The sequence below is a fragment of the Spermophilus citellus genome (assembly GCF_964194105.1).
Source record: "Spermophilus citellus genome assembly, chromosome: 10".
In the NCBI taxonomy this organism is placed as follows: Eukaryota; Metazoa; Chordata; class Mammalia; order Rodentia; family Sciuridae; genus Spermophilus; species Spermophilus citellus.
This window is the reverse complement of record NC_138197.1, coordinates 124,009,829-124,037,108: the sequence shown is the minus strand read 5'-3', so window position 1 is coordinate 124,037,108 and position 27,280 is coordinate 124,009,829. Positions and strand designations below refer to the sequence as shown.

The following is a 27,280-nucleotide window of genomic DNA, read 5'->3' as shown; positions in this document are numbered from 1 at the left end:
ACTTCTCCTGGCTCTGACAAGTATTTCTGAAAACTCTACTGTAATGACATCCAAGCTGTCAGCTGAGATGTCTGGTGATGGAAACCATGGGCCTCGCCAGACCCTGTGCCCTCTCGTCATTTCCTAATTATGTGGCCCTCAAACACTGCCCATTTTATTCTTGCATATTCCGTTGCCCACCAGTGCTGCTGTGGGGAAGGCCTGGTGTCTCTCTGCCTGGGAGCCTGGAGCAGAATGCTGCCCTCTTGACCTTCACTCCAGCCTATGTGCGTTTCCATGTGTGTATTTTTTTTTTTTTTTTTTTTGTCTTTGTGGTCTGTTCTACTCTGAGAGTTGGCAGTGGTACAACAGAAAAAGTCACTGTAACTGGAGTCAAAATTCCCAAACAGGAGACTTGTGGATTTCACTCACTTGTCATGTGACCTTTGGCAATCCACTTACCCCCTGGGGGTCTGCAGCATTATCAAGTGAGAATAATAGCATTTTCTTCCCAGTGCAATTATTAGGATGAAATGAGGGAGTTGGTGGGAACCTAACTCTGAGGGACATCTGCACCCGTTATGGACATTATTTTTTCCTTATGCTGTGCAACAAGTCACCTAACACTTAATGGCATAAAAGGGCACCACTCCTTGTATTTGCTCTCAGGGTTTCTGTGGGTCAGGGATTTGAGGAGAGACTGGCTGAGTGGTTCTGGTTTGGTTTTCCTTGTATTATTGGTATTATTCTATGGCTAGAAACTAGAACCAGGCAGGGCTGGAGCAGTGGACACTGGCCCAGAATCTCGTGGATTTGGGGCCTCTTCATGTGGTGTTTCTGCCCAGGCCACTTTGGGCTTCCTCACAATATGGCGGCTCTAGGCGGTAGGTGCTTAACTGACACCCGAAGGTTTTACATACAAGTGTCCTAGTGAGCAAAACACATTGTGTATCTTTTTCCAATGGCTCTTTCTGTTCGTTGAAATGATCACAGAAGCCCACTTGCTTTGAATGGTGAGTAGAACTCAACCCATCTCCCAGTGGGAGGAAGGTCGAAGAATTTATGAATAACTCTTTGAAACTGGGTACAGTTTTTATGGACACTCTGTGTACTCACAGTGGTGTCAGGCATCCCCCTGAGGAGTTATCTGTCCTCTCCTCTGCCTGTTGTACTGAGCTTCATTCCTCCATAGTAATATGATAGTAATGAAAGCTGACCTTGACCTCTCCCTTGAAGTGGACAAGACATTATGCTGAAAACATATACAAAATATCTCCTTTATCCCACACAACATACTTTCTTCATCTGTAGATCAGTTAACTACTGTAAGTAAAGATTACACAATTAGTCCAAGATCCCAGGAAGAGGAGAAGCTTGGATTTGAACCTCTCTAAGTGCCGGGCCCTGGAATGAGGGGATGCAATGGCTGGAAGATGGTGGTGGGTTGTCTGGGCTGGTGATTTCCAGGGAGCTTGGATTTTGAACCTGGCCTTTGCTTCCAGAATCTGTGTTGCTGGCCACTGTGCAGAACCTCTATGACCTTGGGCTTTAGGAACCCACACTTCAAGCTGCTGAGCCCCAGGCTTTAGGGTGCACTGACAGGGGCCTGCCTCAGAAGGCTTCAGGGTGACCAGTCATGATTTGGAAGTCACCTTCCACTTTGGGGTCTCTTCAGCCTCAGGAGGTGGGTCAGGGTTCCTAAGCAAGGACTGACTGACTGTTCTTTTAAAAGGACTTGGATTATTCTCAGTTTCCTCCGGATTGAGCTGTATTTGTTGGCATTTTGTTGGAGTCATTGCTTTTATGAAACCTGACATCTCTCACATCTTCTGGCCTCCCAGTATTTTGATCTATTTTGTTTTTTAACGTCATCTTTAAGGATTTTATTTATTGATTTATTTTAAAGAAAAAAAAACATTTTATTCTTAAATCATCTACTGTAAATTGCTGCTGTTAACATTTGGCATATATATTCTTTCAGACTTTAAATATAATGAAGTTTTGTATAAAATGTTACACATAATTATCTATAAACAAGCATCACATATTTACAAAACTGGATTGTACTATGCACAACATTTTGTAGATCTTCAATATTCTTTTTAATGACCACAAGTTATTACAGTGCATTGATACATTTATGTTTATTTAACAAATCCTTATCTTTGAACACTCATTGTAGGAATTACTGAGATAACACTTATCTGATTCTTTTCTTTTTTTTAATTGATTTTATTTTTTTTAAATACACCAGAGTGGAATGCAAGACAATTCTTATTACACATATAGAGCACACTAACTCGCCATGGAGGGGCCTGCCAGCCCTCTTCCCCGTCCCATGTTGCTGTTGGAAGTTATCATTATGGTGTTTGGACTCACGTTTTATTAGCTCCACGTGTCTTCTTTGGGACCTCTATAAGGACATAAATCTGTGGAAATATCCTCGCTAAATGCCAGGACCTGGAATTAAGGGATGTTGTGTCCATAAGACTAGTGGATTGTCTGGGACTGTGATTTCCAGGGAGTCTGGAAACCATGGTGGTGTCCTGTGGCACTCCCTGTGTTTATTAGTGACCTATTGTACCATAGCAAGAAACCTGAAACCTTAGACCTTCAAACATTGAGCACCTGTTACCTCCTACATTTTCTGAAAGCAGCTTGGTAGCCACTGAGACTCTGCATCTTAATGAGATTGCAGATGAGATGTCCCCAGGGGCTGTGATCTGAGCTAGCTCAGTGGCATTGCTAGCGGCCTCCCTTCCTAGGACTGCTAGAGAGTTCTCCTGACCCAGAAGCTGACTTGCCCCAGAGTAAGTGATGTAAACAGATGTGCAAAACAGCATGATGACTTTTATAACCCAGCCCTGGAGGTCCCCACCGTTCCTCTGCTGAACTTCCTTGGTCACGCAGCCTAATGCTGAGGCACTCACTGCAGGAGCGGCATGGACACCATGTGGAGAGGCTCTTTAGGGATGGTCTTAGTGCCATATTTCTAGCAGCCTTCTATCTAGACTTGATCCCCAGGATCCATGCCTTGATCTGCCTATTGTGCTCTGTTTTAATTGTTTTTTTTTTTTTAATATGTCATTCAGAACAATAGCAACAAATAAAGATGCAACCCTCTCATTTTAAAGATGATGAAACTGAAGCATAGAAAAGTGAAGGGTCCTGCCTCAGGTTACAAAGTTGCTGCCTCAGCCCAAATGAGGATTGTAGTGTCTCATCTCCTCATTCCTGTGTCCATTTTCCCTCTGATATGGGAAGAGAAGAACTGGGACATCAGCAGTTTACAAAGCAAAGGAAATGAGAAATCTCCCTCTGAAAACTCTCCCTTCGGGATGTGAGGAATACTGTCCTAGCCTGACCCTGAGGTGGAGTGGGGAGTTAAATGTGATACTTTCCAGTGAGGACATTGAAGGGCCAACCTTGACCAGACCATGGTGCGTATGGTCAGCTCTCTTCATGGTGACAATCAATACGGTTATTAATAATGGTGATTGCTGATGTGTATACAGTAGTTAGCAAATGCCAAGCTCTAAGCTCTTTTGAATCATTTTAGGCAATCTGAATATGAGTGACACCTTCACTAGCCGCTTAATACACAAGGGGAGACTGAGGCCCAGGAGTAGAGTTATGTCTTGAAACACGAGGTGTAAGGGTCCGGCGAACGTCGGAGGAAGAGACCACCAAGAGACCCACTCATGCAACAGCAAAAGGGGGGTTTATTGAGGATCCACTCTAGCGCACTGGGGCTCCAGGCTCACTCAAGACAGGAGAGCGGCCAAGAGCCCCGAGCAGGGGTTGAGCAGTGCTTAAGTACACTTTTTTAGGGAGGGCAGGGACTTTACATACATCAGAGCAAATCATCATATACCACGGGAAAATCAAACAACAATTCCCAAACATGATTAGTACATTCATTGGCAGGAACAGGTCGGGCGGGAGTGATAGGTCAATCCTAAGGAGAGGATACATTCAAACTGATTGGTTTGGGCCCTGAATGCCTATGTGCCAAACTGCACAGGGTCCAGGTTATTTAACAACTAAATGGTCAGTACCGGGCATTGTCTTAACTGCCTCAGGAATTTCAGGTTCTGTGTGCAGTTCAGAAACTTTACAATACCTAGTCCTTTACATTTTAACTCAGGCTTTGCAGCTTAGAAACTTTACCCTTTCAGAGGCAGAGTTGGGTCAGTGAGGGGAAGCCTCAGGTGTTCCAGATCGGGCTTTACACTGACATACATGAGCCTATTTTTACAGACAGGGAAGCTCAGGCTCAGCCAGGCCATGTAGCTAGAGAGTGCTGATAACGAGGCTGAGTCTTAGGGCTGGGGACATGGCTCCCTAGTCGACATGTGCCTAACATGCCCACGGTCGGCCCTGGGTTCAACCCCCAGTACTACAAAAATAAAACAGCTACAGGCTTTAAGTCTGTTTATGGTAATGTTCAGTTGTGGTTTATAGAAACGCACATGGCATGAAATTTGCCATCTTACCCATTTTTAAGTACACATTTGGTAGTGTTTAGTGTATTCAGGTGGCAATGTCCTGGATCTCCAGAACTTTTATATCTTGCAAAATTGTGATTCTGTACTCATCAAATGATGGGACAGGGACACTCATTTTCCGCTCCCCCAGCCCCTAGCCACCAGCATTCTGCTTTCTGTCCTGATGTATCTGACTACTTTTGATGGCTGATGGAAGCATTTGTCTTCCCTGAGTGGCTCATTACACTTTGTGGTGTCCTCAAGGCTCATCTGCGGCTCATCTGCATGTCGCACTGTTAGGATTTTCTTCCTTTTTGAGGCTGAGTAACATCCCATTGTGTGCATATGCCACATTTTGTTTAGCCATCCGTCCCTGGGTGGACACATGCCCTGTTCCCACCTCTTAGCCGTAATGAATCACGAGACTGTGAACACAGGTGTGCCCCTGTTGTGACGGTCCATGCTCCTCTATTTTGCAATTGTTGCTTCACGTGGTGGTTCCGTTTTTAATTTTTTAAGGAGTCACTTTTGGGCTTTCCGTGGCAGCTGGACCAGCAGTGCGTCCTCTCTGCGGTACAGGCCACATTCTGCTTCCTCATTGGGAGGAGCTTACTGTGCGAATGGCTCACTAAGGACTTTGAACCAGTAATCACCTGGCCATGTCTCCCAGGAAAAGCCATTTCTTTACAGATGCCCAGGACCCCCAGAGGGCCTGCCCTGGGTCCCCTGCTGGCCTCTCTCCCAGCTGTTGGCTAGATGCCTGTTTTCCCTCTTCCTCCAGCTCCCCCATCCCGAGGCTTCTCTCCTCTCTCTAGAATGCTCTTGTCTGGACTTCAGAGGTTCAGAGGTGGCCAAGAGGCTTGTGGGTGTGTGGCCAAGAGGCTTTTAGGTGTGTGCTCCAGGGCCACCTCTTAGGAGACAGTTTACCAGACTATCTGGTTTTAACACACTAACCTACCCCCTCACAGCAGTTTCCCTGCCTAATTGTCTTCCTGGACAGTATCTAGTGGTTCATATTTACCATATAGAGGCCTCCCTCCACATCCACCAGGAACTGACCTCCTCAGGTGCCCACATCTGCAGCCACTCTAGTCCTGTGTGTGAAGGTGCACTTCTTGTGCATGGCCTGCACACATCGTCTTGACACTTTAGACCATGTCAAGGTCACATACACTGCTTACCACACTGGTTATATTGTCTTGCTTAGGGAATAATGATAAGGAAAAAACATCTCCCTGTTCAGTCCAGACACAGTGTCGGGTTGTGGGGTGAATCTTCGGTAGCAGGACACAGGAGGTGGCAGCCTCCCTGCACATTTGCTTGTCTCATTATTTAAGCTGCACCCACTGTGGGCTTGCATTGGCCGTGCTCATGGCGGTATCCTCAGCCCCACAATTGAGTCTGGCACATAGTAGGCACTCAGCATTTGTTGAGTGGTTGAGGGTCTGGATAATGTGTGTGGACATTTGGGATCAGTCCTGTCATTTAGAAGCCACACTCACCAGGATAGATCAGTGTCAGGCAACCTGCCTGCCCTGCACGGGCTCCTGTTGAGCCACCTCTTGTCACTCACTGGGCTTCTGATTTCTGGGGTTGCTCTTTTCCTTATACCAGGAACATCAGTCCTAAGGCAGCCCAGGGCTGTGGCGAGGTCAGGAATAAAGCAGACTATGTGGAAGGTGGATGCCTCCTTCTTCCTCCCCTCCCCCATTCACCAGGCCTTGGGACTTCCTGTTGTCCACTGTGCCCTATAAACCAGTGACTCCACTTGTCCCTCTTGCCAAGCCCCTGAAAACTTGGCTTCCAAAGTCAGAATACGTCTACTTCTGCTTTCTCAGGCTTGAAATGACCTTGTCTTTCGAATCTGTGGTTTAGTATTTAGAAAAATAAACAGATCAGTGGTTTCCCAGAGAGTAGAGGTGGCCAAGAGGCTTGTGGGGGATTTTAGATGGCACGTTAGCAGTAGGGGTTTTCTGTCTTGATAGTCACTGTGTGTGTTTCATTACGGCAGGGTGCTGTGATTCACTGCAGGTTTGTGAGTTCGGCCCCTGTCTCTGCCACTGACTAGCTGAGCCATGTCACCTCGGTCTTATTACTCACCTGCTACCTGCACTTTCTGCATCTTGAATTCAGAGCATCTTGGAGGTCCAGAAAACTGTTCCCTGGTGTCCAAAGGCCTAGGGGCATAAGGTGGCAGCTGAATGAACTGCCTTTACTTGGCTGATAGGAGTCGGGGGAAATGGTTCTTCCTAGTTGAAAGGAATTGGGAATCGATCTCTTGGATCCCTTGACCACTTCTCACACTGTCAAAATAATCCCAGTGGCCTCTGGTGAGTTTTCACTGCAGATGCTCTTCAGAGGGCTTCAGATGGAGCAGTGACTTCCCAGGTATGGTCACTGGGCCAGCAGCAGCAGTGGCCTGTGGATACAGAATTGTTCTCAGCCTCCACCTAATCCTCCTGAATCAGAAGTGGGAAAGGGGCCAGATGCTCTCTTGACAAGCCCTCTTGTGCATGGGGGACGTAAGAGCCATTTACTGGGTAAATTAGTCAGCTTTCTGTCATTGTAACAAAATGCCTGAAATAATCAACTTCTAAGGAACAAAGTTTCATGTTGGCTCATGGTTGTAGAAGTTGCAGTCCATGGTCATTGGCCCCACTGCTTTGGGCCTGTGCTGAGGCAGAACATCATGGTGAGAGTGTGGCAGAGCACAGCTGCTTACCTCATGGAGGCTAGAAAGCAAAAATAAAAGAGAGGGGAAGTGGCCAGGGATAAAATATACCCTCCAAGGGCACATCCCCAGTGACCTAGTGCCTCCATCCTCCAGTCCTAACGCACCTCCTGAGATTCCACCACCACCTGTTGCTCCTTAAGTTTTGAATCCATAGGTGAGGTTGGAGCCCTCGGGATCCAGTCACCTTCCAAAGCCCCCACCTCTGGACACTGCTGCATTGGAGACCAAGCCTTCAACACATGAGCCTTTGCAGGACATTCCAGATTCAAATCATGTCCCTGGGTCCCCTCACCCCTCCACCTCAAGTATCATGCCCCCCGGTTTTCAGATGAGGAAGTTAAATAGGAGGATGCTGTGTGCTTCTTGTTGGGTTTATTCTTTCAGTCAAGGGCAGAGAGCCTGCTTTCTCTGGGCAGCCTTCTTCCACTCCCCCACCTAGTCCTCACCATAGCTGGGGGCGGCTCTTTGTCTCCATCTTGCAGATGAGTACGGGAGCACGTGGGGGGTCATGTCAGAGTGAGCGCTCATGGTTTACGGGACCAGTGCCTAGACTAGTCTACTCAAATAATCTAAAGAACGTGATCCTAGCCATTATCTCTTACCCAAGCCTAGGGAGCTGAATGCCCCTGTGGGTTCCCTCCTTCATCATCCCCTAGGAGTCGCCAGCTGTGGTTCACGATCTGCATAGTCTCCTTTCATAGCCCCTCTGATGCCACATTCAAGAAGGTTTCCCTGGCTTTGCTGCAGCCTCCCTGATTGGAGATGCTTAGGGGAAGTGTGCCCTAGGCCCAGTGCCTGGAGGGGAGCCAGAGCCCGGGGGTGCTGCTAATGCTGGCGTTGGTCTGAATTTCCGGAGGATGGGGCCGAGTTTACCTTTATATGCTCTGAGCCCAGCACCCTGCTGGCACATTAGAGACCCCAAAAACATCCATGTCTTGAATTCCTCCTGCAGGTTCTAAAATGAAGGTCTTCACTTGACTCCAGGTGTCAGCAATGAAACCTGGTTCACAGCTCTGACTGCACCTCACCTGTGTCTTCAGGTGCAGCTTGCAGAGGTTCAAGGTGTGCTGAGCAGCATGTGGTGAACTAAAGGACGTGAGCAGAAACCTTCAGGGTTTCCTTGGAAAGAGGCTTTGTGTGTGTTAGTCTGAGAACTTCGTGAAACTCCTTAAAGTTATGAACAAAATTTATAAGTCTCGGCTTTACGCTAGTACCCCGCCCTTTAGAGATCAGCAAATATCCCTGAACACCTTAAAGTCCTCTGCTTTCCTTCCAGCCTCAAGGGTAGATACTGTGCTGGGGAGGTCCTGCTATTGGTCAGGACTGGCAGGACACAGATTGCACACTCAGGGGCGAAAGGGTTCAGGGGCAAGATAAAACTGTGGGTAGAGTAAGGGCAACCTGCCAGGGAGGTTATGCTTTCTGGAGGTGTTGCTACACCCCCAGGGGCTGAAGGAGAAGTGGGAGGGGTAATGGCACTGGGAATTCCCAAGGACCCTGAGGGGAACTGGGGAAGATCTGACTTTTCAGGCTCCCTGGGTGCCTCTCATTGACCAAACTCAACCAGAAACAGAGCAAAAAGGAGCCTGGTTAGTTTAGCCTGTTAAGACTGGGCTCCGAGGGTTCAGGATAAGCTGGGAGGTAGAGGAAGGAGAGGAAATGAGAACATCATCCCATCCTCCATCCACACTTTGTGGGAAGTAAAGATGAGTGTGGTGAGCCTGAGACCTACCATCACAAGGCCCGAGAGGAAGGCTGAGCCAGAGGGGGCCCCCATCACAGAATGCGACATTCAGACCCCACCCTTCTAGAGGAAGAATGGAAGGTCATAGTCCTTAGGATCATCTGTCATCCACTGTACCAAGAAACTTACAACCTAGACTTCACAGCTGCAAAACCTGATGTTAACATGATGATGATTCTGCCTACAGGAAGCTTCATCCCTGTTCCGGCCATTCCAGCCCCTACCCTGACCCTCTCTCATTGTTCACTTTGGCACCTGCAACATTTTAGGCCACCCCAAACCCTTCCAAGAGTATATTTGATGATGCTGTAATTTTCTCCTTTCCTAGGTAGCAGGGCCCTGCTGCTAGAGCTCCAGATGATGAATTTATTCATAGTGGCAGGTGTACTGGATGAAACTAAAGAGATTGGAAAATTATGCAAAATGTTTGAGAATGTGCACACTAGCGCTTACATTTAATGGGCCCATTTGAAATAGTCCCTGAACCCTGAAGCCAAGACAAAGTTTGATATCTGGGAGGCAATGTGTTTAAATATTTGTGATTCAGAAGAGCCTGATTCTGCATGTTTTCCTGATCCTCAACCCCTCCCTGGGTCTGCCTCTGGGGTGCAGGCTTCTTCCTATTCATTTCCTTCATGATTTAAATGGGGGCAGTTGCATCTGCATTACAATCCTTCATCCTGAGTCTATTGGAGATATTATCCTGAGATAAGTAATGATGCCTTCATTGTACAGGTGGGGAAATTCAGATGTGCATGATGAGACTGAGCAAAGGCAGCAGTAGACTCTAGAAGGATCTGAACTCCTCCCCACCCCTTGTTTTCCTCCCCCTTTCTTCCTAAAAAAGGGGTAACTTGATGTTTTGGGGAGGAAAAATCTTTATTGGGGGGCATTTTTGTGCACTGAAGAATGTTTAGTCGAATCTGAGGTCTCTACCCAATAAATTCTAGTAGTACATGGTGGTGCAGGCCTGTAATCTGAGGCTGGAAACTTGGGAGGCTGAGACCACGCCCCTCCCCAGCACTTGTTGACACCCTAGAAGGTCTCAAGGCATCCTGGAATGTCAAGACCTAGGACCAGGGAGGAGACAGCCTCCTGCCGAGAGGCACTGCCTTCCTGTCCACCATGTGAACATCCAGACTCTCAGGTGTTGGATTAAGTAGCACTAAAGACACAGAATATATTTAAAAATCTTTTTTATTATTTCTGATGTATCAGCAGGGTTAGGGATTCCATTCCAGAGTTCAAGTTCCAATTCTCTCAGCCTATTTCCTGAGAGCTCAAGGAATGTCCTTCTGCAGTCCTGCAGGAGGGGGCATGACTGGGGTGGCAGTCTCCACAGGGAAGACTGCTTCCCAGGCAGGACAGAATCTAGGCATGCACTGTCTGTTCTTCAGGAGGCCAGATGACATCCTGTGCAGCTTGCCCTAGAGCAGGGCTTTGTCAAGCCAAGCCACACATCAAAAAGGATGATTGTCAGAAGCAGGAGGCGAACAGGAATGCTGCTGGCAGCAGGGCTAGCTGGCTGGAAGTCCCCAGTCCAGCCAGGAAGCTTTGAGCGTCTGAAGAGTCTTTGCCTTAATAATCCAATCTCAGCACTCCAGGCACCCAGGTGCCCCACCTGGGCACTCAAGAGGGCGTTTTTGGTATGATTGGAGCTCAGTGTGCTGAGCAAGGTGTTCTGCTCTAGACACCTGTTCTTCCCTCACTCCAAGCAGTCGCCTGTAAGACCTGGGTTATGCCCCTTACGTGCGGTCAGTCAGCTGACACTGGTGGATTCCCTGGGTCCAAGGACAGGGCAGATGGTACATCCGAAGCCTGTGCTCCTATCATTTTAGAGTTGCTGAACTGTAGGTTTCTCTTCAATTCCTCCAGTCTTGATTTTCTTTGAATGATCATCCAGTGGGGACCTGGAGATTTTGGCCTCTTTGTCTCTGATGTCACTGTTTCGTTAACTCTAACCTAAGAGAGATTCAGAGACTCACAAACTGTGTGAGCCATGGCCTCTCCTCTGGACCCAGATGGTTGATTCATCCTTTCAGGGTGTATTTCTTCCTCCTCTGTTTTACCAGTCATCTTTGTCTTTGTGCTTGGGGGCAGGGGACACAGTGTTTGCCTATTTGAACCAATCACCATTTCTCTCGTCCCCAAAATGTAATTGAAAAGAGTCTTAATGGCTTCCAAATGATGATAGCTCGATAAACCGATTAAAAAGGCTTTAATAAAACTGTCTTGCGATCCTCTCGCAGAGGCAGATGGTGCCCTTTGTTGTCTAATGATCCCAACTTTAAAGAAGGGCTTTTGCTTCCTTGCGGGGCCGCAACTCTGGGAAGGCCATCTCCTGCCTGTCTCAGTGTTCATCCTGTGTTCTTCTCCTCCTCCCAGACGATCCACGTCGCCATCGTCTGTGCCGGATACAATGCCAGCCGGGACGTCGTCACCTTGGTCAAGTCCGTCCTCTTTCACAGGTAGGAGCATCCTTTACATTCTAAGGGCTGGGGCATCTCCCTGGCTGCCTGGGGGAGGGTTAAATAAGAGTGACATTACACCCATCTTTCTTGCTGCCATGAAAACACAATTTTCCTCCCCAGTCCTGGGAAGGTTACTGTGGTCATAATGTTTCCTGGCAGCAGTTAGGTGCTGCCTTGCCATGGTGAGAGTTGTAGCTCTCAGATGTCGAGGGACCTTCCAAGTCACCCCAGATTAGGTGCTTCAGTTGTACCTAAGCTGTAGGCAGCTTCCCCTGCTGCCATTCACCAGATTTCTCTTTTTATATACCTGCCTTGGAAGATTATGTCTTGTGTCTCCCCAAAATTCATATCTCAAAGCCCTAAACCTGATACATCAAAATTCCACTGTTTGCTGATAAGAACTTAAAAGAGGTGTATAAATTAAATAGATCTATTTGGGTGGGCCCTAATATAATATGACAGGTCTTTTATGAAAAAGGAGATCAGGACATAGACCCTTAGAGAGGGAGACCATGTGAACACACAGTGAGAAGACAGCCCTCTGCACACCAGGAGGGGTGGCCTGAAGAGATCTCCGATTTCTAACCTGCAAAACTGCAGAAAAATGACCGTCTGTCATTTCAGCCAGCTATTTGGGGCATTTTGTTATGGCAGCCCTCCTAAACTAATACACATTACTTTCTCTGGCCCATCTCTGGGTTTTTGTGACTGTTGAGAAGTCCTGCTTTATATTAAACTGAAATCTACACGTGCCCATAGCTGATATTCGTTGGCCCTGGTGGACTCAGTTATGGAACCAGTTTGAGAATTGGTTTCTCATCCACCTGAAAGCAGAGGTGCCTCTCGAGAGAGTCTTCCCTAAGTTAAACTTTCACCATTTACTTGCTTTCTCATGGGACGTTTCTTCTGTCCTCTCACCATTTGGTTGACATCTAGACATACTCACATCCAGAATCATGTCTGCATTTCCAGCTGGTGTCCTCGGCTCTGTGCTGACTTCTTACCAAGAGTTCAGAGGAAGCTTATCCACAATAAATAGTGCAGGGCATATCAGATGACCAAGGCAGGCTCCAGAAGGTTCTCGTCAGAAGCAGAGTCTTGAGAAGCTCTCAGAGTTCAGGGTAAAGCTTTACGCCTGAATCACAACATGTGGCCCAACATGTGGCCCAACTAGGGATGGGTGATACCAAGACATGCCAACCCTGTGAGACCCTGGGGTTCCACCTTCTCCCTCAGTCCCCCCACCAGGCTGTCTGTCATCATGCCTTGCGGCTCTCCGTAGATGTCCCTCAGGTCCACCCCTTCCTCTGCATCCCACTGTGGCTGTCACAACCTAGGTCTACCTGTTCTCTGACTCGCAGATGTCTTCCTGCCCTTCAGACCCACCTCTTCTGACACCAGAATGCTGTTTCAGACAGGCGGCTGTGATCTCTTAAAATCTTTCAATTGCTTTTCCTTATCAAGGGGAAAGAATTGAACCTCTTTTGCCGTGACATTATGACAGTGGGGGGGGGGGGCTCTGAGGCCATTCTCCATATCCCTGTCCCTCCTCTCCTTGCTTTGGCTTCATGCCCTGCAACTCTGAGCTGCTTGTAGCTCCCTGGCCTCTCCAGAGGTTCCACTGGCTGATCTCTTCCTGGCAGGCCATCTCAACACTTCGTCCCTCTTCTTCTTCTGCCACACCCACAGTGGCAGCTCCCCCCACTGCTCGTTTTGTGTTGCTGTGACAAAATACCTGAGATCAACGCCTTAGAGAAAGAGAGACTGATTTTGGCTCACAGTTTCAGAGGTTTCAGTCCATTGTTGGCTGGCTTCATTTGGGGGGGGGGGGCTTTTGGTGAGGCAGAGCATCATGGTGGAAGGGCATAGTGAAGTGACATTGTTCACCGGCACCTGGGGCCAAGAAAGAAAGTGACAGAAGCAGAGGGGACAGACTGAGAGAGAGGAAGAGGTAGGATCTACCTTCTCTTCTTCTTATTTTTTATTTTTTTACTTGTAGGTGGACATGACACCTTTATTTTGTTTATTTATTTTTATGTGGTGCTGATGGTCGAACCCAGTACCTCAAATTGCAAGGCAAGAGCTCTCCTGCTGAGCCACAACCCCAGCCCCAGGATGTACCCTTTAGGGGACATCCCCAGGGGTCTTCTTCCCCCAACTGGACCCCACCTCCTACAGTTTCTTCCACCTTCCATTGATGGCATCAAATTACTAATGCATCAATGGATTAATCCACAGAGGAGATGAGAGCCTTATGATCCAATCACTTCCTCACAGCCCCGCCTCTGCACATGGCTGCATTGGTGACCAAGCCTCCAACACATGAGCCTTTGGTGACGTTCCAGATACAAATCATAATAACCTCTTACCATGGAAGTCTTCACAGGTATCCCTTTAACAGAGAGCCCTTCTGTGCCCCTCACCTGGGGCGTTGGCCTCTCTTCCACCAGATGGCAGTACCCTGTGCATCTTTCTGTCGTATTTCCTACCTTGTTCTCTGTGTATCCATCCAAAGTGTGTTTTCTGTGGCAGAATGTAGGCTTCACTATACCTTATTTTTCTGTATCCTCTGTTATCTTAGCAAATGTATGTCTTAGCAAATATCTTGATGCTTGATGAATGTGCACTTGTTTACCAAGTGACTCTGGGGCCTCGGGTAGTGAAGAACCTGGAGATACATTCATTCAATCAACCAGCTGACAGGCCCAGCCTAGACTTAGTTCAGTTTCCGACTTTATTCAGAATTGCCACCACACAGCTGAGTGACTTTCAGCGGGTCACTTAAACTCTTAAGTTCCTATATCACTTAGCTTTTGCTCCAAAGCCGTTCACTCCAGCTTTCTTGGTTTACATCATGTACCTCTTCCTACACTCACCTTGGTGTTTCTTTTGAACCGCCCCCTCCCCCCACACACACACAGGTGGCTGTATTTAGCTGCAGGTTAGCCAAACATCAACTTGGCTGTCCTGTTGCAGTGGGGACCCGGTGGAAGAAGGGAGCAGGAAACCTACATAATAGTGTCAGTTAGAGAAGGGGTCTCCCACCTCTTCTTCCTCCTCTGTCTACTTGGGACTATGATTTCAGTTGCCCACTGGAGGAAGAAAGAGGACTGTCAGGGAAGGAATGGCCAATGGGCTCAACCCAGTGGTCTTCTGGTTCCAGGGAGGATGTGCATCCCACACAGCCCAGGCTGCTGTGCCATGTCCGAGCCGCCTGTGGTTCTGCAGCCTTTGCCTGCTGCTTGAAACCAGGGGCCGTGTTAGCTGAGCCAAGTCAGATGAGATGAGTGAGTCTCTGCTGGTGTTTGTTGCCTGTCTCCCTGATAGAAAGAGCCCACTGTTCTGAAAAAAGGTATTTGCATGATTATAGATATTCAATTATGCTATTTCTCAATTATGACTAATTTTAAGGTCACAGGATCTTCCTAGGTTATTGTCGAGTATAAATTTTATTCCTGTTGCTTTTGCTACAGATCACATCATCTAGTAGTTGTTGAAATTGTGAAAACCCTGTTGAGTATAAACTTTCACTCCTACAGTCACCATGCAGCACAAAGAGGTTAAAATTAAAAATAGCAGTTTTATTGTCAGCAGCTGCCGGCAGGACTCCCTTCCATGTGGGCCCGGGGTTTGGGGAATACAGGCAGTTTAATGTTTGTAATGAATATTCTGCCACTCTGTGAATGGCTGCTTGATCTTCCTGGACCAAATACCACTGAAGCCCACCCCAGTCTCTGAAATCCTAGGAATAAGAAGGATTGTGTGAACTGAAGTGCTGGTGATAATGAGTGGGGATATCAAGACAAAAGGACATTGAACAGACTTTCAGCTCAGAAAGTCCAGCTATAAATAGCTTCATTGCCTCCCAAACACGTTTGGAGATTTACTAAGACATGATTATGAAATATATTGACAAATGAAGAGCCTTCCTAATGTTAATAATATAATAATAGTGACACACAGTGCTTCTTTGGGCTTTCACTGTTAATTACAGTCATTATATTTATTTTCCGTGCAGGATTTTCAGCAAATTTTCACTTAAGTGTGGCTTTGTTATGTCAATTTTCCTTCTGCAGTGGTGACAGTGAGCATCCTATATTTTAAAAGGTGGTAAGAGAGTTACGTGAGCACTCTTGTCCACCAATACTCGTGGAGAAAATTTGTTGCTGTAAAGTTTTGGAAACAAATTTCATTATATATGCCAAAGGCCTTGGCCTTGTCCTCTTAGGATGACCCAAGCTAGAGAAAAACCTTTTCAAAAATATTGAATCTATTTTAAAACAATAAGAATAATTGAATATCTTCTTATAATAAACCGTGCACTCAGCTTTAGAAAATATGTCATCACACAGAGCAATGCAGATGATCTAAAATGAGCAAAAGTAAAATTGAAAATAGAATGTGTCACCTGAACTCCAGTGTCCAGACAGGCATGCACACACGTACAGGGTCAAAATACAGGGATGAGAAAATAGCAGAAAATATATGAAAATGTCACTTTTGCAAATTGTGTTTGGTGAACTTTGTTTATATTTTCTCCGTTTCATATATTTTTGGGTCCCGTCATTACGCAGCCTTTATTTGATTAAAAAAAAAAAAGGTGGATGAGAAAAAAAGATACAAGGTGTATGTGATGACGTTTTAGTATTAGTAGAAAATAGCATAATACACACCCATGTCACCTCCGCAGAAGAATATTCAGTGAAAAGTTTGGAGAATGCCAGGAACACCAATCCCAATGGTAAATCAACTGGGAAATATTGCTGCTCTTGAAGAAAACCCAGCACTTAGCAGGCAGAGAAAATAAATATTTATTTAGTAACTAAGCGTTTACCTCCTGGGCAAGAGGGTGGATGGCTTGTAAAATTTTAATGTTTTTTTGCCAGGATGATCTACTGGCTCTCTCAGTCTGCATTCCTGTTGGCAGGGAGAAAATAGTGATTTCCCTTACTTTGCATATCAAGCAGTTTTTCTTCTTACTATTTTTAAAAACTTCCCTGATACCCCTGGAGAGCGGGGAGGGTAAAAGCGTGTCTGTGGCCAGCGTGTGCCTGTGATTGTCTCATTGTTGATTCCAGGACACTCCTGCAGAAGCATCTTTCAGGTTGTCAAGGAGGGCGTGAGACTTGACTGTGAACAGGAAGCCCACTGAGGTGCTAGTTTCCTCCTGGCAGGAGCTGGTGACCTAGGCAAGTCACTGCGCTTTGGCTCATTCCCCACCTGCCAGAGAGCTCCCTCTGCATCAGGTTCTGTTCTAAGTGCTGAATCCCCTATGCCTCCTTGCAGGGGCACTTTCATTATGTCATTTTCCAGACAGTGAAACTCAGGACCAAGAATGTGAGGTCATGACCTACGGTGACTCCAAGAAGGTGGTCCAGGCCAGCTTAGAGCCCCCTCAATATAGCTTCCGAGTCTGAGCTCTTTACCAGAGCAAAGATACTATCTTTAGTATCTTTATTTTTGTTTCTAGTTTTAGTCATCAATTTGGGTGGTAGTACAGACATCCTGCTCATTATTGTGATCTTCATAATTATCTTTCTCCTTCTCAGACTTGTGTTTTTGAGATGCTGAGTGTAGATGCATAGAGCTTTTAAAGGCTGGGCTTCTGGCATCTGGACAGACTGAAGACGATAGCATGGGTGAGGAGCATCTGTGACCAAAGAGGAGCTCTGTGCTCTTTGGCCATGCTGCAAATGTGAGTCCAAAGAGAACTCACCTGACAGGTGAGCTGCCGAGCTCCACGTGGGCTATTGCATTTGAACTTCTCAGTCTGATTCAGTGGATGCTGCTAGTCCAGCAAATGGGTGGGAAACCAAGGGCCTGAGATGTGAAGATGCTTGTTCCCTCCCAGGTGCTGATCCAAAGATCCCCCTGTAGCTGTGCTAAGTCCCACCTCCATGCTGTTGCTGCATCACTAGGCCTTTTGATTTTTCTAGAAAGCTCCTCTGTTCTTCTCCCGTGGAGAGCATTACTGACTTGTCCTTGAATCTTCCCTTATCATCACGGCCACTTGACCTCCCTCAGACCAAGGACTCACGCTGAAAACCCTCATCCCAGCTGCGGTGATTTTCTGAAATGAGTTCTATTAAATCTCCTAAGTGTCACAGATTCACTGAGCATTCGCAGTGCTGTCACAGGCTCTTTCTTCTCCTAAAATTGCCATTGCATCGTAACTTAATAATTAGAGATGATCTCACCTCCTAAGGCCTTCTTGTGTATGTTAATATCAACAGACCCCAGATGGCCTGGCGGGGGCTGCAGTTCATTCCCCACAGCATAAGAAAGGGAAAGCAGGAGAAAAACGTCACCTTGGCTCCTTTGTCACCTTGTGTCTGTTGCATCCAGACCTGGAACAGGGGAGCCTCTTAGGAAACAGAGGAAGCAGGAGCGCTGCTCATTAGGAGAGAAGTTGCAGGCCCCACTGAAGGCACTGTGCTTACTTCCCTCTACACCTCGAGGACTGTTGGAGGAGAACAGCTGATGTCTGTAGCTGCCTCTGGGATGCTGTAAGCCAGGCCAGCGAGGTGGGGCCACCTGTCCCCAGACACCTCTTGTTATGGATCTAAAGCAGTGCTCCCCCAAATGCATGTACGATTAGTGACTGGCGTAAAAGACTATTTAGGTGTTTCACAGGTATAAAGCTCCATAGCCCTGAATCATTTATTGAGAAAATCATTCCTTTGGAAGGAGCTTCTATTAACTTCAGTTGGTAAAATTCACTTTGGAGTAAATATGTCCTTAATACTTGTGTAACTGGTGCTAATCATTCTTTGAACGAGAGAATAGGCTCTAGGTTCACAGCCTGTAGCTGATGTTGGAACGTGCAGGCCTCTGCCATCACAGGGCTGGGGAATCAACCCTCCTGAATTATGAACTGAACATGAAATAAGACTCAGAAATCACACAAACGGAGAATGAAGTAATCTTCTTGACTGCTGTTAGTCAGAAGTTATGAGCTGCCCTTTCAAATGTGAATCGTCTGTCTCGCATGTCCCCGTGAATTGGACTTAGCCTCCCATACTTCCCAGCAAAGGGACCAGCCTGGACTCCTCCTGGGCCTCCCACCTGGCCACCTCACTTACTGCAGGAAAACATGGCTCAGCCTGGAACTGCACCATGGTCAGGCACTTTGTAAGCACTGGGGAGAGAGAGTGATCAAGAGAATAAATACTGCATCAAACTGGAGACGCTCCACGCTGGCAGATCACAGTCTAGAGGAGTGGAGGAGGTAGACCTAAGCTGAGTTTGGAGATCCACAGCATTGACAAGTGCTAGGAAGAAACCAAACAGGGCCTTGGCAAGGATAGTGGTGAGGGATGGGGTACCTTGGGTGGGGTAGCTCTGGAAAGCCTCCCCGAGGAGGTCCCCTTGGCATTTGTTCTGCAGGAGGAGCAGGAGCTGGTCACATGCAGAACTGTATACACACATGGCTGGAGTGTGGGCTTGGAGGAAGAAGAGGGAAGACATGAACTTTGAGAGGCAGAGAGGGTGAGATCCTCGAAGGTCAGCTCCTTGCAGGAGGCCAGACCCTGTGCCTTGAACGATGGCCAAAGGTTCTGTGATCATTTTGGAGACTGTACTTATGAGATGGAAGATGGGTTGAAGGGAGAAGAGAGGGAGAATAAGAGTGACTGTGTTCATGAGGTGGCGCCAGATGGGAGATGGGAGAATGATGATGACGTTTACCAAACAAGTCCTTACCACCCGCCAGTGTCTGTCCTAAGCGCCTCAGATATTCAACTAATCTGACTGAGCTGGTGAGGCTGAGGGAATCAAGCACTTTGGATTGGCAGGAAATGCTGGAGGAAGAACTTGTAAGGGACCAAAGAAGGGCAAAGGGATTTCTGTTTTGGGAATCAACTGAGCTGTTCATTGATGCAGTCATTCAGAATACACTCGAGTCCCCACTCAATATGCCAGCTGGTTCTGGGGAATGCTATGGTACAGTATGAGTGACATACCATGTCTCTGTCCCCTGGAGTTTGAATTCTAGAGCAGAGGCAAGTTATACACAAACACTCCACAAATAATCAGTAGCTTGGTGTGTTTGCAGCATTGTAATTGGGGCCTTCTTGATTCCAAGGATCCCATGGGTCTGTGGGGCCAGCTGGCTGGCAGTAGGATTTGCAAGTTCATGCTCAGGGGAGACATTCTGGCTTACCCAGGGGCTCTGCAAAATGTAGTCTAGACAATGTTTTCAGATACTTTCACTGCGTGCGGCATGGTGCACCTTAGAAAGGCCACCGTGAAGTGCTGTTTACAGGGACCATAGTCTCATTTGGAGATGGGTTATCAGTTCTCTTGATGTCCCCCAAAGTGGAACATGAGTAGACCCCCCTGAGTATTCCTCTTGACGGGCGTGACACACAGCTGCTGCTGGCTGGCCAGCCTTTGATGCCAGGAAGCTGACAGGGCCAGTGTCACTGGGTGGGGGCCATATGTCCTCCAAATAAGCACTTTCTTATCCTTCTACTGAGGGAAACTGGGCAAGAACACAAGCCCCTTTCACGGTACAGACACCTAGGCCTGGCCTATAGGCGAGGAGCGTTCCTTTTCCCATTTACTCTTGCTCCTGAGAGAGACTTTACACAGTGCAGAGGAACACAGACGGGAAGCCCCGTGGATGGTTGGCAGCGTCCCCCTTGAGAGCCTGCTCCCTTCTCCTTGGCTCTGCAACCAGCTCATCGCCTCCCAGGACCATGGCTTTGATCAGCTGCCTGCTGAGCCTCTGGACCTCGTCTGGTTCTTTTGCTGTTGGATAGTCTGAAGTTTGTAGTTCTTGGGAATTCACATCCTCAGGCCCTGTCGACCCTTAAGTCTTTGTCTCTCTTTCGTTTTTTGTCCTCCTTGTTCCTGGCATACAGGAGGTGTCCAGGGTACGCTGTCTGATCCAGCCAGACGGGACTGTCCCCTTTTCTCTGCAGGCTCTGTCCTTCCCACCTGCTCTTTCCCTTGTTCTGTTGTCTACTGCAGGATGCCTCCTCCAGCCTTCTTCTGCACCCTCCCAGAGCTCCTGTTTAATTGCCATATCGTCCATGAAAGCTTTCGACATTCTCCACCACAAAGAAGTGGTCTCTTGTCCTCTGCTTCCTGCAGAGATCTGTACAGCTCAAGTTGTGGATCACCACTGTAGGAGTGCCTTCACATTATTGACAAGTTGGCCTATGAGGATGTAGGCATTCTGTTCATAAGCTATGTGGCTCTGTGAGACAGCCCAGCCGAATGGCACAGGTTCTAAAAATCTTGTAGTTCCCTCTACCAGATTGTTAGCTCCCGAAGAGAGAGAGCGCACGCTCTTAGCTCGTTCCAACTGTATCCCAAACGTATCTTGTGTGTGGTTAAGGCTTCATAGTGATTTGTTGAGCATTTATTTATACACCCCACCACATACACACACACCATTGGTTTGTTTTTTTTTTTTTTTTGTCTATGTATAGGAGAACCAACTGAAAATATTTTATTAAAAATGCACCAATCAGCACTAGAAATGGTGATTCAAGAGTAGTAAAGTAATATTGTAAAGTAATATCTTGTAAAGTAATATTGGTGATAGCATTTATTAGAATCTTATTATGTACCAGGTACTTTACTGAGCACTTTATATACATATTATCTCACTTTATCCTCCCAATTACCCACTGTGATATTACTCACCAATATCATTTCTGTTTTGAAGAGGAAATAGAGAGGTCTAGAGAGGTGAAGTAACTTGACAGTGCTGAAGCCAATGTTCCAACCCCGGAATTCTGGATCAGGTTGCAGTTTGTTCTTGGTTAGTGATCATTTTCAGGCATAGACTCTGAACTGTCGTGTGGAGGGTATCGTGTACTGGTTTTAACTTTTAGCATGGCGTTTTCGCTGACACAGGAGGGTCACTGTTTTTTCCTCCTGTTGAACATGTTTATTGTGGACTAATAATTTGCCAGGCTCTTTCCTGGTCACTGTGGATGGGGATGAAGAGATGGCCCTGTCTTCAGGAGCCTTGTGGTAGACTGGGAGATTGTGTATCCCAAGGCCCCATGCAGACAAGTTCGCAGGAGAAAGATGTAAGGAAAGGTTTCAAGAAGGTGGCCCAGAGGAGAGTTCTTACAAGGAGAATTTTGAAGGATGGGCAAGGGTCTTCCAGTAGGGAGAGGGTCTCCTCTGCAGAGGAAAGAACACCAGCAGATGAGCAGAGAGCATGGACGGTGGAGCAGCTAGACCTAGCTTGGCCCACTTAGTATTGCCACCTCATGGCTCAATTAGCGGACAATCGTGTGGGCTTACACGTATTCACTCTCCGCGAGTGAGGCACTGCTGTGGCTAGTACGACACTGGGAGGTGGTTGTGCCAACACTGAGGGATAAATGGACCACCTCTCATGGCTGTAGCTTTATCTGGCTGCCTTTGCCTTGGCCTTCGGGTAGCTCACTGGCCACTGAGCAAACTCATGTTCTCTTGGGCCACAATCACCACTAAGGCAGCTTCTGAAAGGGGAGCTTCTCATGGGGCTCCCCTTCCCTTAGAGGGTTTAATGGGAGAATTTGCAGGATTCTGCAGTGGTTCCCTTGGGGCAGTTTGCAGAGCCACTTGTCTCTTTAATTCACCTACTCAGTTTGTCACTCTTAGGCAGTTTATACAGGTGTGGCAGTTTGTTCTTGGTTAGTAATCATTTTCAGGCATAGATTCATCTATACAGGAGCGGCAACTGGCCTTGCCAACCCCTTCTTAAACTTGTGCTCAGTCACCAACCCAGGAACTGCTCTCTTGCCCTTGGCTTCTTCTGTTCCATTTTTGTCCCATTTGTAAGATCTTTTCTCCTAAAATTCCTCTAGATTCAACTTCCTGTTGCTCTTCTTTAGACTTTGTGTCTGTATTTTGTGCTACTATAACATAATGCCAGAGAATAATGTTTAAAGAACAAAAATTTATTGAGTGAAGAATTTGGAGGCTGAGAGTTCCCATATCAAGATGCCAGCATTTGGCAAAGTTCTTCTTGCTGTGTCATCACATGGGAAAAGGCAGAAGGGCAAGAAAGAGCAAGGGTCTAATTCAGCCTTTAATAAGGAAACCATTCCCACAATAACAGTATTAATCTATTTGAGAGGGGGCACCCCATGACCCAAATACCTCTCTTCCATGAGGACAGGGCTCTAGATGTCTCCATCATGAAAGCCTATTTTCTTTTGGAGAAGAGCAAGCAGGAAACTCAACTTACCCTGTGCCTAGGGAGAGGTGTCTGGCCAGCTGTCCACCACTGACTGATGACGTGGCCCCTCTGTCAGTGTGTGTCCGCACTAATGCCCGTATGTTCCCCTGGTAGACACAATGTTTGGCCACATCCTTACCTACACTCTCCCTGAGACTTCTACAAACACACATCCTCTGGTAACAGAGGGTTGTCTTGGGTGGCCCGTTGATACCTTCTGTGGTGTGTGCCAGTCACCTCTCTGAAACACCAAGGTTCGGAGAAACGACCTCCTTCCTTTCACTGCTGTGTCCTCACTACAAAGCGCCCTTGGGTCACCAGCCGTAATTACTTTCCCAAGTGCTGTTGGCAAGTGGGAGCTCGGGAGGGATGTGCCTGATGCTGGAACTCCCGGGCCTAACTCTCCCTGGCCTTCTCCTGTCCCCTGCAGACGGAACCCTCTGCACTTCCACCTCATTGCTGACTCCATCGCCGAGCAGATCCTGGCCACGCTCTTCCAGACCTGGATGGTGCCCGCTGTGCGCGTGGACTTCTACAATGCAGATGAGCTCAAGGTACGGGAGGGAGGAATCCCGAGGCCTCCCTGGCCTGTCCCCATGGGGAGCTTTTCTCTGCCCCTTTAAATTGACTCACAGTGTCAGACATCAGGGTTCCTCTGGATAATGTCCAGGATATGACGGAGGTTGGCATTATTACTGAGAGCACTAAGGCAACCGATCCATTAACACAGAATCCATGCCAGTCACTCTGTGCGGGAGGCCGTATCTGAAAGTGTTCCATGGTAGGATTGGAGAGGATTTTGTTCCCCAGGGAGGTGAATCCTGAACTCAGTCTGAGTGACCTGGGTTGGAATTTGTGTATTGTCATTGACTGGCCTTAAGATGCAAGGTGAGTCACCTTCCTCTGGCCCTGTTTTCTCAATGGTAGGAAGGTGGTTAAAATTTCAACTCACGGGGTAACTAAGAGGCTCAAATGAGCGAATATATGTGCAGATGTTTTAAAAACACTATGCTGAATAATTATGTGTCAGACCGGAGGGATTCAACCAAATGAGATCCTCGCTTAAAGTCCTTCTGTAGTGCCACCTTGCTTACATGGAGACTGAGATCACATTCTGATTAGAAGCCCTGTCTTTCTGCCTCTTGCCTCTTCTAACAGCACCATCTCTTGTAATTTTTGCAGAATTTCCCCCATTCCCAGCTCTGATTAACAGAGAAGTCCTCCAGTTCTCTTTGCCTTCTTTTCTGTGTTTGAGCCTTTGTTTATACTGATCCTTCTGTCCCATGTGCCCTTCCCACCTACCTTGTCACAATTTCTACCCACTATTAGGACCCAGTTGCATTACCACCTCCTCTGGGCACCGTCCCCAACCTCCCCAGGGAATAGGAAGGCATTTTCTATTCTCGTTTATCTACTGCAACATTCTTAATGGGGTATGGGGAAAAGAAGCACACCTTATTCTTTTCAGTATTTCTGGTGCAAAATAGGCGCCCTGTAATGCTTGCGGATTTAGCAAATTGTTATTATTAGAGGAACACGGAACGTTGCAGAAACGCGTTGATGCTTTGTCTCCAGTCACCTTGGGAAGGACTCAACACCTAGGCAAGAGGCTGATTCTGGTAAATTGCTTGTTTCAAACCTTATAAAGCCATTATCTTTTCATTTCAGAGCCATAACATTTTAAATAGATCACAGAGATGCCAGCCAGAGTTTCTGATTTTTCACGTGTTTCAGGCTCTGAGGTTGATCGAGATGTTCAGAATTTAGCATTTGGGGATTGTCGCGGTAATTTGTAGGCCATTCCAATCTATTCTGAGCTAAAATTGATTAACACTCTTAAAAGGGGAAAAACAAAATTTAGCAAATTGCCGCACTAATTAAGGTGAAAGCAAGCCACTCTGTCTCCCAGGGTCTTAGCGCCAACACCATGGGGAGAAGCAACGGGAGAGGAGGAGCAGCAGCTGTCGCGGGTGGAGGCCTCTGCCTCCTGCTCCCTGTTCACCCTTCTCTGTGCTGCGGCCCTTGCAAACCTGTACTCTGTGCTTATCAAGAAAACACAGCAGATTGAAAGAAAGCCCTAGTTCAAATCCCAGTTTCCCACTGAAGAACCATCTAAGTGGTTCTGATGGTTGGTTCTCTCGCTGTTGAGTGAGTAGGGACAGCCTCAATGGCCCAGGTGAAGGGCCACCAGTGCCCACAACCAGGCAGTTCTCAATGCTGACTCCTCAGTCAGGGTAGTGTGCACCTGTAGTAGTCCTAGCTACTTGGGAGCAGAGGCAGGAGGATCGCTTGAGCCCAGGAGTTTGAGGAAGCCTGGGCCACTTAGCAAGGTGATGCTTGCTTAAAAAAAAAAAAATCCTCTGCTTCATGGCTATATGCTACTTAAAGTGCTTGCTTGTGCTCATGTGGCCTTTTATGAAGTCCTTTGGTAGTTGGGAGGCAGAAGTGTGAGGCAGCCTGGGCTGAGCTCTTCTCCTGGGAGCCCAAGGCTTCTCAGAGGTCTCAGATGCTCCAACTCCTGTGCCCATGTCCATACAGATAGACCAGTTGTCCACTGTTTTACATATATAATTCTTATCTATTGGGAATTGAAGCTCCCCTGGCTTAAAAAATAATAATCTCAACAATATGAAGGGTTCAGAAGGACAGTCTCCAGAGTCTTGTTCTCCCCCCATCCTCTACCACTGACAACCCAAAAGAAGAGTCCTAACACCTGCATAGTTCTCTACCAACTGGTCACCCCCTGTTGCTTTCCTGAGCCCCATGAGACTTGTCAGAACCCAGTAGGACACTGAGAATGAAAGATTTTTAGAGAACTTACTTTTTCCACCATAATAATGACAACGGTAGTAATAATTTACACAGAATCCAGCTCAACACAGCCACAACCATCATCTGCCCATTCCCCCTGCCCAGCCCCCTCATCCCATGACACCGTCATTTACACAGCTGCTCATCCAGACCTGGGAATTCCTCTCTTCCCCTTGCCCTGCCTCCAACCATCACATGTGCTAGCTTGATCCTGCTATTCCTGTAATCCTCCTCCTTCTCTTCCCAACTCATGTGATCTTCCCCAGCACAATGGCAACTTTTTTTTTTTTAATACAGGCTTGTCTCCACCCTTCTCTTCCACTCACCTTTTCTCTCCCAAATTGCTATTCATGGGCAAGAGTCAGCTTTCCAAAAAGCAAGGCCACCTGACCTACCCCTTTCCTCTGGTAAAACCACCATGGCTTCCCAGTCCTCGTAAGACAGAAACCACTTTCGAGCAGACTGTTTCTACTGGCAGTTCAGCTGTTCCCCAGCCTCCTTTCTCCACCCCACTGGTAGTTAATCCAGGTTCTTTGGCTGAAGCAATGTTCACAGAGGAAAACCTGCCCTGCCTTCCTCCTCTCATAGAGATTCTTTTGTTATATGTTCTTGTAGGATCACATACATTTCTCCTGGAAACTCATTAGAGTGGATTTTTTCATGCTGTTGTGTGATGAGCTGGTAAATGTCTCTGTCTTCCCCAGACCACAGACTGCAGAATGACCAGGTCCTGTCTGGTTTTTACCACCCTCATATGCCTCATGCCTGGTGTGATAACTGTGTGAGTGACACACAATGAGTTCAAAGCTGGGTCCTTAAGAATGACAAAGCCACAGATTCCTTTGTCCCCACCACAGGTCTTCATTCTTGAGGCCTCTTGTGCCTTGGGCTTAGGCGGGCAGCTAGGTGTTTTCCTACCTGTGACCACACAGTGGCATAAATCAGGCAGCTCCATTTGTACCAGCCCAAGTCTCCAGAGCAGCCCTGTGACAGCTGAGTGAGTGCTTTTCCATGACAGTTACAAGGAAGGGAAACATCCTGTAGATGACATCAGAGAATCAGTTGGAACAGGAGAGAAGCAGGCTCAGGCTGTGTTCCGCAGTTGTGTTAGATAAGCGTGTCAGATGGCACCTTGCAGGCACAGAGGATGGCCTCCCTTGATACAGCTCCAAGAAATCACTTCGTGTAGCTGTTGGAAATGGCGTTTCTAAGAAATGCTCCTATGGGCCCCTTATTATATCTGCTTGTGCTGGAGATTGAGTAATAGGGAATAGGAACTTTATGAAGGATCGGTGCATGATTAAAAATGAACTGTGGGAAATTCGCGATGGACCAGTACGCGTCTCCATAATGACCAATTAGTGTGGATTTGCAAATAGCGATCGCTCAGCCTGCCCATTTCTGTGGTGTGTGGAATGCTCATTGGTCTTCCTGATATTTACATGGCCCATTTATTTTCAGCCTCCAAGTCCCCATATCAACAGACTACCAGGACTGACTGGCCACATTTCTGTTCTCTGATCTCTGCTCAAAGCATGCAGCTCTGAACATCCGCAGAGGAGGAAGAAGAGGAGGACTCCTTTGGTGTAGAGCTTTGTAGATGGTGGCATGCTGACACTCGGGGCAGTCCTGTGCAGTGGAGAGAAAAGTTTGTTTACCTCCATTCACAGATAATTCGTAAACTGGAATACAGAGTTGAAAAATAGTTGCCTAAAATCAGGCAGCTAAGAAACGCCAAGGCTGATATTTGAGTTTTCCCTTTGAAAACGAAATGGTATCATATACAGGATTATGTAATCCACTGGACAGGAAGGAAAGGATAGAGCTACGTGAACTTGGGCTCAGGATTCCTTCTGTCGTGTGTCC

At 47.2% G+C, this 27,280-nt stretch overlaps 1 protein-coding gene across 6 annotated transcripts in view; it reads left to right on the top strand.

Annotated features, from left to right (window-relative positions):
* The window catches only part of LARGE1 (LARGE xylosyl- and glucuronyltransferase 1), a 490,254-nt gene that overhangs the window by 230,158 nt on the left and 232,816 nt on the right, over positions 1-27,280 (top strand). For all 6 annotated transcript variants that reach the window (XM_081309721.1, XM_081309722.1, XM_081309720.1 and 3 more), the window contains 2 exons: positions 11,330-11,412; positions 23,034-23,157. In XM_081309721.1, coding sequence (XP_081165847.1) covers positions 11,330-11,412; positions 23,034-23,157 — 207 coding nt within the window. The remainder of the gene's footprint in view (positions 1-11,329; positions 11,413-23,033; positions 23,158-27,280) is intronic.